The sequence below is a fragment of the Tympanuchus pallidicinctus genome, unplaced genomic scaffold, assembly GCF_026119805.1.
Source record: "Tympanuchus pallidicinctus isolate F22 unplaced genomic scaffold, pur_lepc_1.0 scaffold7, whole genome shotgun sequence".
NCBI lineage: Eukaryota > Metazoa > Chordata > Aves > Galliformes > Phasianidae > Tympanuchus > Tympanuchus pallidicinctus.
In genome coordinates this window covers 8143829-8159179 of record NW_026294791.1, presented here as the reverse complement: position 1 = coordinate 8159179, position 15351 = coordinate 8143829, and the positions used below count along the sequence as shown (strand labels likewise).

The 15351-nt window shown below is 48.0% G+C and overlaps 1 protein-coding gene across 2 annotated transcripts; it reads right to left on the bottom strand.

Moving 5' to 3' along the window:
• Positions 1–4523: 4523 nt before the first annotated feature.
• Positions 4524–11397, bottom strand: TMEM275 (transmembrane protein 275). Of its 2 annotated transcripts, none has more exons than XM_052666644.1 (3): positions 11080–11397; positions 9465–9728; positions 4524–8205 (listed from the first exon to the last, which is right to left on the bottom strand). In XM_052666644.1, the coding sequence occupies exon 3, from the start codon at positions 8112–8114 to the stop codon at positions 7566–7568; it is 549 nt and encodes a 182-aa protein (XP_052522604.1). In that variant the 5' UTR covers positions 8115–8205; positions 9465–9728; positions 11080–11397; the 3' UTR covers positions 4524–7565. The 2 variants fall into 2 exon arrangements, with proteins under 2 accessions (XP_052522604.1, XP_052522605.1); XM_052666645.1 differs by having other exon boundaries at positions 9469–9728.
• Positions 11398–15351: the final 3954 nt, after the last annotated feature.

Here is a 15351-nt window from a genome sequence, read left to right as displayed (position 1 = left end):
CGGCACCATGTCCACTGACCACATCCCTCTGTGCCCCATCTCCATGGTTCTTGAACACCTCCAGGGACAGTGACCCCACAGCCTCCCTGGGCAGATGTGCCACTGCATCACTGCTCTGAGTTGTTGCTGTTCCTAATAATCTGAACCTCCTCTGGAGCAAGTTAAAGCCATTACCTTTCATCCTATCGCTGTTACCTGGGAGCAGAGGCAGATCCTCACATCACCATCACCTCCTTTCAGGGCATTGTAGAGCAATAAGGTCTCTGTCCCCTGAGCCTCAGCACAGCCGGCAGGCAGCAGCTAAAGGCTCAGTCTTTGATAGATAGAAAGTTTCATCAAGAACTTTCACCTTGTTCACAGAAACATAAGGGAGGGCGACATTATGACCTAGATGGGAGGATTGCACAGCACTGCATCCCCTCCTCCTCCCAAGCACTGCATGCAGGATGTATGGCACTGTCCTGCCCTGCTGCCATCTAATCAGATCACACTGGCTCTGATTACATTCAGGGAGCTGATAAATAGCACATCTGAAAGCCACTCATCCTCCTCAGCCAAAGTAGCTCTCGTTGTAGGGAGTGAATTAAAGCCAAGAATATAGAGAGTTCTTTTTTTTTTTATGATTATTTTCATTTTTGCTGCTGTGGAACTTCAATTTTGGGGAAGCTGGAGGCACAATGCAAGGAGCCTGCGCAGAGCTATTTCCATTCAGGAGCAGAGCTATCACTGCAGGTCCAACTCGGCATCCCTAGAGGAGCCCATAGCCAGGTTGAAAGGGGCTCTGTGCAGCCTGACCTGGTGGGAGTGCATAGCCCACAGCAGGAGGTTGAATCTCAGCGATGTTTAAGGTTCCTTCCAGCCTCAGCCATTGTCTGATTGCCTAATAAACTGAAAGTAAAACACAAAACCCACTTCAGAGTTTGTCTAGAATTTCTCATCAGATCCAGTTGGAGTATGTTGGCAAAGTACAGCAGGGGCAGAACCACAGTGGAGTCAAAGCTCGGGGCAGAGCAGACAGTAAATTATATCTTCGCCTGCTGGGACATAGAGCTATACAGGCATTTCAGGTGGTTTACTCCTCCTGCATGGTAGGCCAGCCAGAGTAAGCAGTGTGCACAAAAGACTGCTCTTTTCCTCACTGCAACCTCCTAATTTCCACCTTCTGGAGTAGCAAATAGCATTTGCAAAAATAAATTTAAGCTTTAAACAAGGTCTGGAGCCAGGGGAATTAATTGGGAAATGATTGAAGGCCATGGGATGGTTTTACATGGCTTCGTTTAAGGGTGGAAGATTGCACACAACTGGCCAGCAGAGACACATGTGTCCAGCTGTTGTGCAGATGGGGTTTCTCCCAGTCAGACAATCGCTGCTGGGTGGGGTTGAGCCATGATCCCATCATATTGCTAGTGAGGCAAAACCCTGCATCACAAGTGCCCCTAGAAGCACGGGGACAGTGGAAGCAAGAGGCAAGACCTTGGCTCCACCTGCTGCTATGCATTTTGCTGTGAGAATAATAAGACAAAACACCTCACATCGCATGGCGTTTCTCCTTTTCTCCCCCCAGCACCTGCTCATTAATGAACACTCTCCATCCACATCAAGCAGGGCTGGTGCAGCGTTGAACTTCGGGTGCCTTTTCAGTGTCGTAGCTTGGTTAATAATTACCGTCATGACTCACTCCACTCCATGCTGCTGGAGCACCATTAAGAGAATTGACAGCACAAATAACAGAAGCATTAAGCCTAATGATGGTGTGAGTGTTACCCTGCTGAAGTGCTGCCGGTATCATGAGAAAAGAGCCTTTCCTTTTAGCATGTGACCCCCCAAGGGGGCCTTTTCCACCCCATCCCACACAGCAGCTCATGCCTCTTTTGGGATGCGACAGTACCCACCTGCATTTCTGAACATCCCCGTTCCAGTTGGGCAAACTCTCAGAATCCACAGTTTCAGTGCATTCCTGTAGACTGACACCCAAGGATGGCCCTCTTTATCCCATCTCCCTCCACCTGGCTCATCCAAAAGTGCCCCATTTTCACCACTTTCCTGACTTTCTCTCCCTTGTATAGCATCAGGGGATGCCCAGCCCCTCGTGGATGGTGGAATTTCAAACCCTGGATGCTTCTGCCCCCAGCACCTTCACCTTCAGACAAAAGCCCAATGCTTTTGAATTAGTTTTCATAGAATCATTAACTTTAGGGAAGACCACTAAGATCATCCAGTCCAACAGTAAACCCATCACCACTGTGGCTGCTGACCACATCCCCCAGTGCCACATCTGCACATTTCTTGAATGCCTCCAGGGATGGTGACCCCACCACCTCCCTGGGCAGCCTGTTCTCAAGGGCTGCACTCACCTTTCTGATGGCAGTGTTTCAATCCAGCAGTGCAAGCAGAACTGTAAATCTTCCAGAAGAGCCCTGCCCACACCTGAGGAGCAGAAGTCAGCTGTCACTCAGTTGCAACACAACCAAAATCACACCAGTAATGGAATTCCCCAAAATACCCCTATTCTTTTCTCTTCAAAGGAAAATTCAATTTTTTATTTATATATATTTTTTTTTAATCAATGCCCCTTCTGTGCCTTCATTGCCACGAATTCCCTAATCTTGTTATTCTTGGGCTTTGGAAAAGAGTAATCACCCGAGCCATGAAATCAAAGACAACAGCAGCACTTCCAGGGAGATGACTGGAGTCAAAGGAATTAATTCTCCCAGCAGACAGCTCCTCTCTAGAACGAATGTGAGTTTAAGAATCAAAGACATGGTTTTAATGAGTCTGCATGAACGTATGCATGGCCCAGAGCCAAATTCAGTGTTATGCTACAGAAATCATCATTTCTCAGGAAAACGAAGAGAGCAGGGTCATCCAGTGAGCACGCTGCTCCTGCAGAAGGAACCCATCTCTGTTCTTACACAATATCTCGGAGACAATCTCCATCAAATATCCATCAGGCCAGGGAGCTGCACGCATAGCTGTGTTCTCTGGCACAGCAAGTGAATACCAGAAATCCAGACAAGGATTTCAGCAGGAGAGATCTCCCCGAAAGGGCACAGCGTGCCGTAAGCTGGACAGTCACCCACGTTCCATGTTTGAGGATCACTCTGATGCACACTGACAGCATCTGGCAGTTGGAGAGAAGCAGCCTTTCAGCCTCTGTGCTGAGCACGTTTGCTGTGGATGCACTGGAGACTAATGACATAAAAGCTCAGTTATATATTTCTTTTAAGAGGGAATTTGCAAATACAAATTTCACATTTTCATGGATATTTCTGCATTTTCATGGATTATTTTTTTTTTTTCTTCTTGGATTTGCCTAGGGGAAAAAAAAGAGCCCCATTTCTAATCCCGGAAGGTTTGTAATTTCACTGTGAGTTCTGCAAAAGAATGGCAGTTCATGAGTATTTATGGAGCAATGGGCTGCAGAGGGAGGCAAGGGCTTCAGAGAACAGCAGACGGCCCACAGGAGAGAAAGATGGAGGGAGACAGTCAGCTCAGCCCTATCACAGAGAGGCTCCAGGAAATCTGCAACAGATCTAAAATGTTTCAGAGACAGGCATTTCCTGGAGGTATCCTGGACAAAAGACATTGCTGGCACAAGGATAACAAAAAATAAAATACAAATAAATTTGGGCTCAGAACTGGAAAAGCTTAGTTGTAGTCTATGTAATGGTTCTAGGTTATACTTCCAGGTAGAGAGAGAAGCTCAGGGTTGGGGTTGGCAATGGGGAGGTGGCAAGAATGCTGCAGGTCCTGGAGAGAACCAGCAGATGATCAGCAAACCCTTCTCTGTGCTTTTCTCTCTGGTGCTACTTTAAGAAAAGAAAAACCCTTACAGGAAGTTCTTTCTAAAGGTCAAAAAAAATCCCCTCTGAAGGGAGCAGGTTTGCATTTTACACACATTGTCAGCGGAGCCTTCTTAGCCAGCTCATTTCCCAGGTCTTTAACCAGCCAGCCTGCCTGGAGCAGAGAGATTTCTTCTCGTGTCAAATCACTTGGCTGCACATGGGAGAGAAGTCCTTTCACAGGGAGAATTTGGAAAACTCTGAAATCTTCTTTATTCCCACATGCTGTCCCTCACTGCCTCATCTCCAGGACACCACGTTGGGTTAAGCCCAGAAGGAGCACAGAAAGCTGACAGCACCCATCCTACACACACACACACACACACACATTCTAACCCTTCCCCATAACACAACTTAGACATTTATAATCAGGCCTGGAAAGGATCCCTGGAGCTGTTCAAGAATCATGAGGATGCAACACTGAGGGACATGGTCAGTGGCCATGGTGGGGATGGGTTGGACTGGGTGATCTTAGAGCTCTTTTCCATTCTACCCCATTGCCAGAGAAGCTGAATTCAGAGCAGAGGTAACATGAACTCCTAAGGATGCCCTTGTCTTGAAGTCAGTTGCCCAGGCTGGAGAATCAAGCAGGACAGCATTGTGCACAATAAAAACAAAGAAGCTACCTTAGGGCACACCCATAAGGTACCAACAGACTGGAAGAGCAGGCAAGCCAAATGCTTAATGAGCGCAATTACTTTAATGAGTCTGTCTTTTCCAAAATCCACATTGCACATATATAAATAGTATTCTCCTTTTTAAAAAACTCTCACAATAGAAACTGTGACTTGGAGCACAAGAAAGCCTCCCTGTCTCCTGCTACACAAGAAGGAGGCACAAATTCACAATGACATCAGTACAGGCAATCACAGCTACAAACAGACATGGAAATCCCAAAAAGATATCAAAAGGAAAAAGCAGAGCTTCCATGCTTTGGAAAGCAGCAGGTGTTCCTGTGTGGGATCTGCCATTGTTTTATCCATCACTGATAGCATTTCATGGTGCAACCACAATAAGGAGCAGTACACATACTCCAGACTCAGTTTTCAAGCCTCCAATGAGTAGAAGAGGAATTTGCATGGTTACCACTTGATTTTACTACTTTTTGCCTTCATGTGCCCAAAGAAAAAGCACTGCAGTAACTGTATTCATGTGGGCAATGCTTCTGAAGGACCTTCAGAGCTTTGTATGCTATTCCAAAATGCTAGTGAGCCAGCAACCTAGGAGCCAAACCTGGACCAACAAGTTATTCTGCTTATTTCCTATAGCAATCACCAGCAGGTGAAAACCACTGAAGCCTTTAGTTCAGTGCTACAGTTCCCACAAGCCAAACAGAAGTCAGTGCTGGAAACAGAGATCACCTGTGAAGACAAGCTCTGAAGGAAATCATGCAGAAATCAGATCAGGCAGACCCCCCCACCTTCAAGCAGTCTGCAGATTCAGGTGTGCTGATACCAACCCTCCTGCTTCCCAATGTTGCTCATCAGTATAGCAGCTCTAGAGAGCTGGGAGCAGCTGTTTTCCCTCCTGCACAGGCAGGCAGCTGGGCGCACAGCAATTAAATGATTTGCCCAGGACCTGGAGGCTAAAGCATAGATTTGAGCCTACATCTTCCCAGGCATGAATCCTTCTGCTTCTGCTCCCCCTAGCCAGCAGGCTAAAAATCACGAGTGTAATTCCATGATGTAGAAGAAACTGACAGTGGCAGCAAACTGTTGGAGCATTCAAGCCAGAGTTCTCACTTCCCTCTTGTAGAAGAATGAAATTCAGCCATCAGCTCCATGATGGCTCCCCAGAGCAACCAGGACCCCATGCTTGGAATTCACCACAGCTTCTCTGTGATCCCCATTTGCCATCACTTATCCCAACACAACAGTCCGACACATCCCAACACATACGGCCCTTGCTGTCTGCTTTGCAGCTCTGTTGGTGGCCCAGGAGAACCTTGGGCACATCACAGCCTTCCCTTCTCCTCTAGCATCTTCCCTTCAGCCCCTCATATACCTATGTGCTGGCCTCAGGCTCAGTCTAGCAAAGCACTGATTCTGGGCTGAATGAGTTGCTGGTCAAGCTGAGAAGCATTGCCTCCCTCTAACAGCAAGTGATGTGAAGTACCATAGGAAACAGATGCCTGAAAGAAATGAGATAAAGACTCCAGAAAAATCTCAGTGCATTGGGGAGGCATAAGCTGTTTGCTGGCCCTTCTAATCCAGAAGCTTGGGGATTCAAGGGGGAGATGTAGGGTGCATGCTGAAAATAAAACAAGAACAGGGATCTGCACAGCCTCTCATTAAGTTGTGCAACTCCATGCTGCAGGAATGTGGATGATACAGTTTGACAGAAGGAATCCGTTCAGAGCTGCTTAATACAAGGCATCACTTCCAGCTCAAGAAGCTCTAAGCAATTATGTGTTGGAGGCTGGGGAGCACTTTAGACAAGATACACTCAAAAATCCATCCTCCTGCTGCTGCCTCCCAGAGGTCTCCTTCCTCACTGGTCCCACATCTCATCAAATACATGAATTTTTATGAAAAAATGAGGTCCATTAGCACAGCACTTCTTACCAGGGAAGAATACAACAGCAATAATCAGCACCCTGTGCACAGCTCAGAGTCTTTCTGAGCTGAAGGTACCTTTGTGTTGAGTGGCTCTTCAAGAATTCTCTTCTGCAAACTCATCCCATTGACCTGCAAGCCCAGGAGCACCTTCAGCAGCCAGTTTCCTGCAGCAAGGAGTTCCATACCTGGTTGCTCACTGCATGCAGTAGATCTGGCAGCCTCCTCAGGAAAGAAGATACCATCAGCATCTTCCTGCACAGCTCTACTAAAACCCATTCAGCAATTTGTCCCCTGCTCCAAGCTGATGTGTCCCATCAGGCCCAACTTCCATAAAATGATGGGAAGGAAGATGCCTCCCCCAGCACTCAGGGCACAAGCATTGCCCAAAGATTTCATTTGCAGGGCCCTCCCAATCTCCGTTTACCCCAGGAGTTTGTTACCAAGGATTCAGCAATGCTGACCTTCTAAGATACACCCTGCATTGAGCAGCATCACTGCAATCCAGCATGATCAAAACAAGGAAAATGCCAATTCTAGCAGTGATCCCTATGATTGTCTCTTATAACAGATGGTAAAGTCACCCAAACGAAGGAAAAATGGGGCAAGGATTTCCAAAGGAAGGGAGACTGCTTCACACTGCTTTTTCAATAGTAAACACATACATTATGTCCCTACTGCCACAAAGCCTGGCCCTAAAATGCTGAAATCTTCTTGTGACCGAGTGGCAGCAAGATGTAATTTACTGCATTCCTGCTTCTATTATATCCAAGAATTGCTTCACTTTTGAAGAGAAAGAGCTGTCATTTGTCAGCCCCGTGTAGCCATCACATTGCTGCCTCCTGCTAGAGGAATTATTTCATCCTTGTCTTCCAATCTCTTCTCCCAAAAGCCAGTCTTTCCCAGGAACTGTCCAGTTCACCCTTTCACAGTGACATCATTAGCAGTTTTCTTCACAAAGCCAACTAGGGGGCATGTTCCTATCAGCAAAAAATCTGGAATTGTCATGCTGTTTCATCCCTCTTCCTTCAATTGATTCAGAGAAGCCTGTCTGCCTGCTGGCTTGTCACAAGCACTTTCCCCCCAAACCTCTGACCAGTGGTAGACCTCAGATTCCAGCCCACCCATCACAGCATCTGTCTGGCTGCTAACAAAATTCTGCCTGGGTTTAGGATGTGGCCAGGTCCCTGGGCAGGTTGAGCTGTATTGCCTCTCCTCCTGGTGTGTACTTGGCCACTGGCCCATTGCCTTCCATGGTGAAGAGTTTGCAAGTCTTCGCGTTCTCATGGACTGGTGTGGACTTTTTTGAGGAGATGGGGGAATTTGTGGGGCTCAGCTGAACAGCAGTGGTATCCTGCACCGTGTGCTCGCTAGTTTCAATTTCAAAGGCAGTGTTGCCAGGTTTGATGAGACCAATGTTGGAACCCGGTTTGGATTTTCTGGCCCCGTGAGCAGGCGGCCTCCGGCTGCAGATGCAGCAGGCACCAAAGAACGTGAAGGCCACGACCAGCAAGATGGGTCCAATGATGATGGGAGGGTTGTTCATGGGGAGGAAGGTCCCAAATGCAAATGCTCCCACTAGGGTGATGTTGATCCCTGCCAGCATGATGCAAAGTCCACACGCACAGCAGAGGGCAGGGGAGGGGAGGCCCTGAGGTCGTGTCTTTTTCTGGCTGGGTTTCTGGGTCAAAGAGGCGCTGCTCTTTTCACTGAACATGTTGCGGTGAGTCTTGGAGGTCACTTCAGTCCTTACAGGGTATATACAATGCTGAGAAGGATATTTCTGGTCTTCTGCTCCTTTGAAATCACTACAGAGGAAGAAAAAGAGCATGCAACTGTTACAGCAAGAGACCAAGAGCAACTTTCCACCACCAGCTCTTCTCCATGTTTGCTGGTAGCAACAACAAAGCACAAATCCAAACCTGCTCTCAAATCTGTGCTCTCCCTGACCCAATGGCTTTAGCCATCCATGTGGATGAAGTCCAACTGAATCTAAGCACATGATGGCCCACAGCCAGGGCTTTGGCTCGGCCTCACACTGCTCATCATCACCCAGACAACACCTGTCCAAAATAGCAAACCCCAGTACTGCTGGGAACAGCCCTCACCACAGTGTGAATGCAATATACTAGAGGAGGATAAGAGTACCAAGTTACAACAAGAAGCGGGGTTGTTGCTCCATCATTCAGTTGTCCTGTATTCAGGCCAGTATTCTGGCTAGTGGAGAATAAAAAGCACCAGAAGGCAATTCAGGACATTCCAAATTGCCCAGCATACACAGCTTGAGTCAACTATTTAAGAGAACCTGAGTTAATGGTTAAATGTGTAGCAAGACTAACTCCATCTACAGTCACAGAAGTCAATGATGAGGTGGAAAAATGAATTTGTGTCCCTAGGGCATTTGTGGGGCTTAGTCTGCTAGACTTCTTTTTCTACCTTGCATCACACTGCATTGGGTGTGATCACAGGAGATGATGCAGAAGGGGTCAGGTAGTCTGTTCAGCAAGTGTAAAACCAAACTGATGCAGTTTTCCTGCAGGAGCACCACCATCTCCTGGATGCAGGATCATAGCAAATGAGAAAGTTAAGTTAGAAGAGAACTTGCATAGGAATCTACCCTTTCCCAGGCAGGAATACATGTCCTTCACTGACAACAGCAGTTTGTCCATGGAAGAGGTTATTGGATATGATGGGAGCTGGTTTTGAGTTCACTGAACTTTGCTGGGAAGCCAAATTTTCAGAAGCCAAATTGCCAGCAGTTTGCTGGTGATGCCTTTGATTTTACAGGCAGGAGGGCAATTCTCATCCCAGCCTGATTGCAAACAACAACAGTCTGCTCTCTCATCTCTCTCATACTTCCCCTGCCTGGTTCCTTAGCTTCTTTTCTCCTTTGCTGTCAAGTCACATTCATAAAGACTGCAGAGAGAAAACTGATACCACACAGGTTTCTAATGCAAGAGCCCAAAAATCACTGTTGTGTTATTAACACTCTGCAGCCACTACATTAAAATACAAACAAACAAATCACCAGTAACAGAAAAATGAATAAGGAAATAGAAACCCTTACCCACCAACATGCCAGTGGGATCAGCCAGCCATTTCCAGCACGTTTCCCAGGGAATCACATTTTCCCATACCTCCAGCTGAGGCAGAGCTCTCTGCTGCTGTCTCCAGTGCCATATCTCATTGCCTCTGCTCAGGCTTTCGTTTAGAGCTGAATGGAAATGCAGCAGTGAACTTTCAGTGAAGTTCCTGCTCAATGAAACATCACCTGGAGCTGACAAGGATGGGCACACTGAAGGATGCAGCTCCTCCTCATCTGGGGAAGAGTCTGCAGGCAAAAACGTTTCAGAAGTGAAGATGTGTGAGAGTGGAAAGGCATTTTCTTCATCAGACAGGCTAACAACGTCTGTGCTTCTCCAGCAGCATCCTTTTATTCTGCTTGGGAACCTCAGCACATGGCTGTGAGCTAGAGCACCATTTTTGCCCCTTTCACCAGCAAGGCAGCTTCTGTTTAAGCATCCACAAACTTCAAATCATATCACAGGTTCACTCCACAGGGCTTGCTTTCTCCTGGCTCCTGTGAGAATATCCCTGATCCCAGGTGAGCTATCTGGGCTCTAATGGGATGGGTAAAAAACACCCATCACACAGCAGCTGTCACCTGTAGCTACTCCAAAGGGATCGTGCTGGTTTCTGGCTGCTATCAAGGCTGCGTTGATAGCAACCAGCACTGCCCTTAACAGCCCAGTTCCTCTGCCTGGCCATGTGTGTTGATGGCTGTGGTTGAGTTCTGTCACCTTCTAGAGCTCAGATTTGATACCGTGGGGAGAGGGTGTCCCCCCCCCCTCTCTCCCCCATCTCCTATACAGTCACAGGAACACACTGATGGGGATTTGCCCTCACTGTTATCTTTCCAAAGGAAATCTGGCAGCTTTTACCTTCCTGCTTCCACTTCAGCCAAATCAACCAGCTCCAAAATAAACAGCTTTCTTTCCATTATCCTGTCCAGACTGATGAACTTCTTTTCCTTTAGGAAAAGTTCTTTTGGGAACTGTGTGAAACAAGTTCTTTCTTATCAGTTAGAGTCTGGGGTTCTACTCCAAACATCTCAGCTTGAAATGCATTGGTGGCAAGCATTGCTATTGGGGAGAGTGAAATAGAAAAAGGAAAAAAGATGAGGAAAAAAAAAAAAAAAGCTGCATATCAAAACCAGAAATCCAAAGGATAGAGTGATTCCTTCTAGGGGAATATTCATCCCTCCCTATATCCTCATGGGGCCAAACAGAAGGTTTTATTCATAGCTCTGCGAGTTCCTAGAGCTCTGAGGACATTCTGACATACCCAGGCAGCATTTTATGACTATCGTTTAAAGCCACACCAGCAGCACGCTCGGTTCCCTCTTAGCTGTAGCAAAGGGGATGGAGCTGTCATCTTTCCACCACAGCAGAACAGACCCCCAAGGAGTCCCCTTTCCAAAGGGGCAGCGAAGGAGCGGCTGTGAGCAGCACACAGAAATCCCAGTCAGACAGCTCCAGCCGCCCCCTGCGCACACAGACTCACGAACACAAGCAGGAAAAGCCTTTAGGGGAAGCACGGGACTTTTCCCTGGGCAAAGCGCTCGGGAAAGTCCCCTTGCGGTGCCACGGGGAGCCGCGGTGCATGGGAGCTGGGATGGTTACCTGGAGGCGCCCCGGAGGTCCCATTCAGCCTTCAGATAGCAGCGCCCAAGCCAAAGCGGGTCCCGGCGAGGCCGGGATGAGGACGGCAGGTTCTCCCATGACCGCCTTCCTTCTCTTCCTCCAGAGCTGTGGAAACTTTGCTGGATGAGAACTCAGCAGGTGCCGTACGAGCCCGGCAGCATCTTCCCGCTTCCCTCCGTCCAGCCGAGCTGATGCTCTCCTTCTTGGTCAGGAGGGGCTCAGCCGCAGCTCCGCATCGTCGCTGCCTCCCCTTCCTCTCCAGCCCCGCCCGCTGTCCGGCAACCTCCCCGCCTCTCCCCCTGCCTCCTTTTTATTCTCCTTTTCCTACTTGAAAGCTGCAGCCTCCGCCCCTCCAGCCGCCGGAGGTGCCCGAAGCAGAACAGCCCCTTTTCCTCAGCAGAGGAAGGCTGCACCCCGCTAGGGGCAGCCCCGAGCCCCGGTGCGCGGCTCGCAGCCGTCCTGCAAAGATTTGGGAACGGCTGTGCTCGCTGCGCGGGGACTTAAATGCTAAAGGCTGGAAGCGCGCTTTGCGAATGGAACAAATACCTGGTGTTAGGTGCTGAGCATAGTGGAGGGATGCGGGGCTAATTCCTGGCTTGGGGGGAACGCAGAAGGGTGCTGAGCCTCTGAGAGGTGGAAATACTCAGGGTGTAAGAGCTGGTGAATTCAAAGAGCATCTTCGCGGTAACACGGCTATCAGACCTTGTGTACACCCAAAGATACTGCTGGCATCTTTCTGCAAATATGCTAGACCCTGCTGCAAGCACAGCCAACGTCTTGGCTCCCACATTAATAAACTAGCCAGCCTGCAGAGCTGGCACCCACAGAAGGAAGGAAGGCTGCTTGCTGTGAGCTGCACAGAGCATAGGTTGTCCTTCCTCAGCTGTGCAGACACTCACATGCCCTCATCTGTGCCCACACTGCTGTAAGCAGCCTGGATGCTGCCAGCAGCAACTCAACAAAGGCTCTTCTTCAGCTTATTGCAGAAAAAAACCTACCCAAATCGAACATGATTCATTCTCTCCTTTTTAAAATGATTGCTTTCATGCTCAAGAGAGAGAGAGAAGGAAAGATAGCACAGAGATGGAGAAAAACAAAGGTCAAAGGAGAAACTGCTGAAGAGGAACAAACACACACTTCTCTTTGTTCTCCAGGCACTACACCAGCCTGCACGTTCTTAATCAAACAGCATTTTCTTTTGCATCCCATCTCACAGGTTGGCCTTGAAATCTAGGCAAAGACAAGCTTTGCAGAAGCTGGGCTCAGCCCTGCTGAGGTAGGCAGCTCTGCCTTCTCCCTGCCCATGGCAGTGCTGTCAGCATACCCCAGGGGCTTGGCTGAGGGCATTGGGGAACCAGGAGAACAGCGTTGTTCAGACACATTGCCCAGCCTTCTTGAGTGAAACAACAGGGAAAACTAATTACAGACATGCAGCATCTCTTGTAGGCATTCCCTGGCTCTGCAATGCGAGCTTCAGAATGGCTCAGTGCACTCATCCCCAGCAGAAAAGTGATGGACGAGGACACCGCTGCTTGGGCTTTGCTTGGTGCAACTCTGAGAGTCCCTCTTGCAGCAGCACTGTCACTGAGTGTTCACTGACTGTTGCTGGGTGAAAACTGGAGTGTTGAACTCCTGGCACAGCCCCACAGAGCCCCTATGGAAATGGCCCCATAAAATATATCCATTCAAGAGATGGAATAGTATAGTCATATAGAAAGATCCTGGCAGGGTCATTGATTCAAGTCCCCTGCTATCACGTTGTATAACAGCAATCAAAAAGTGCTCAGGCTTCTAATGGGGTCAATTAATAGCAAATGACCTGTGAGCCATTCCCTAATTGCATGAAGCAGTGATGAAGCAGGCTGCTTCCTCCAGGTTATTGCTGGCTGTTGTGTGACTCTTCATCACACTTTCAACTTAATGGGCCATAAACCCAATAAAAAGAGGAAGACTTTGCAGAAATGTGACATATATAGGGCTGCACTGAAGGAACAGTTCTGAGTTTCACATATGTGGCCCTCACAACCTGGCAGGCTGCATTCGTGTGATTAAAACAACAGCTAATTCAAGAACTAAAATAAAAGCTAGATTTCTCACTGGTATAAATCAGAACAGATCCACTGCTTTGCAGAGCTCTGGTAGCTCATGAGCATTCATCATTTGCCAGGGGCTTTGCCAGTCTGATTTTGGGCTTACCAGGAAGCAGGAGCCCTGCCATGCTCAGCTCCCAGCCCTCTGCAGAATGCAGATCTATATGTCTGGAGATGCGGCTTGTTCTCATTTTCTGCTGAATTCCAACATCAAGTCAGAAGTTTATGAATGAGAGGCACAATTTGCCTGCTTGCTTTTTCCCATTGTTGTTTCCTGAGCGTGGGTTTACACTGAAATCTGCCTTGAGTGCTCCTGCACCCAGAAAGACTGCCAGGAAGTTAGCACTGCGGCAGGATCCAGCTCTGGCTCATGGCTTAGTGCCCCTGAAATCCAGAAAAGGGCAAGGCCAATTTCTGCAGCAGAGTTCACCTGTCTGTAACATCATGTATAGAAAGAAGGAGGCAAAAATAAAGCAGATCAGTGTTTGTCATTCTCAGAGGCTGCTGTGAAATTGCTGTGCAGGAGATTTAAACCCCCAGAGGAGGCAGCTCTGTGTACAGTGTGTAATTAAAATCACAGGACTCTGTCGTGGACTACAACAGCATTAGTGTGTTCAGAGCCAGCAGGGAGCCACAACTGGACCTGTCAGACACAGAAGACACGTGCAGCTCTGGGCTTACAAGGTCTCTACGTTTGTGAGCGCTGGCAATGGCCAAAAGGGGAAAACTTGCTCTTGGCTTGCCATGGTCCTTGTTCTCTAAGGCTCTGATATTCCAGCCACTAAGGCAGAACAATAAGGAAGGTACATGTGTAGTCTGGTCCCATCTCACCAGGGATGAAGCTTTTGTTGTTCCTGAATAGAAGAGACTTGCCAGCCATACCCCATGCGTGGTGTCCCCCCAGGACACTCACTGCAGCTCAGCAGGGATAGCTTATACTTCCACTCTGCTCTTCCCATGAGCTTTCTCATCATGCACACCACTGTCTCCACGACCTACAGCAGCTGGACCTGCTGTTCCCAAATCTCTTTGCAGATGTTCCCATCCCCACACCAAAGCCCTTCAGAGCAGCGGTCTCTTTTGTTTGTCTGTGTGTTGCACTGTGTAGTGTGGGGCCCTCATCCCAAGTTTCTGATTGCTAATGCAATTCAAGTGCTTCATTATGGGCTCCAGAGCAGTGGCTTCAAATCCCCTCTCTGCAACTGAAAGGAGTCTTTCTCTCTTCAGGCAAAGTAAAAAAAAAAAAAGGCTTTATAGAATCATGGAATCACGAGGGTTAGAAAAGACCCTCTAAGATCCAGTCCAACCATCCACCTACCACTAATATTGCCCATTAGCCCATGTACCACATCTACAATGTCTTCCAGATATTCAAACCAATTTCTCCTTCCTAAGAAGACCTCTGGAAATGCTGAGAGCTGAAGAAAATCAGCTGGCAGCATCCTTGTTGGGGAAACATCTGTGCTAGCAACTCTTCTGTTACACAAACAGTACAGTAATTTTTAATGAAGCTTTCTCAAACAGGAGGAAATTAGCAGGTCACTTATCAGCAAGGGGCAAATATTTGTAATTAGCTTTCAGAGAGATTATGTCTCCTGTGTTTAATTCTCAAAGGTTCCCACTGGTAAACTAATTAACAAGAAGCTTCATTGGAAGAGCTGGCCTGAAGTTGTGTGGTTTTATTATCCCAGCAGGCAGTTTGCTCTCCTGTTGCAGGTGGCTGTCTCTACTGGGCAGAGCAGGCCAGTGAGGAGTTGATCAGGAAGAGGCAAAAAAGACCAGAAATGATGGTTCAGTGGCTTTCCTGTTCAAGCTGTTGTGAATACGAAGCCCAAAAACAGATTTAATGTAGCTCTGTGGCCCAACAAGAAGAGACTTCATTTCCATCTCTTATATCTGCCTGATGGTCAGCTCGCAGCACACCAGACCACAAGAGACACTAATTATCATCAGCATAATTCACAGTACTCCAGCCAGTTTTGATTCCTGAACAACATAGCTTTGAGGAATGTCAGGCTGAACGTTGTCAACAGATGGTGTTTCTCTCTGGAGAAGAGTCTTGTCCTTAATCAGACCAACATTATTTAGGGCAATGATGCCCTTGTTTCTCATCCAACTTTTTTAACCCAACCTCTGAGGCTCTACACATCTACTGTGATGA

Coding starts and splice junctions, on each gene's coding strand:
- TMEM275 (XM_052666644.1), bottom strand. CDS start 8,114: ATGTTCAGTGAAAAGAGCAGCGCCTCTTTGACCCAGAAACCCAGCCAG.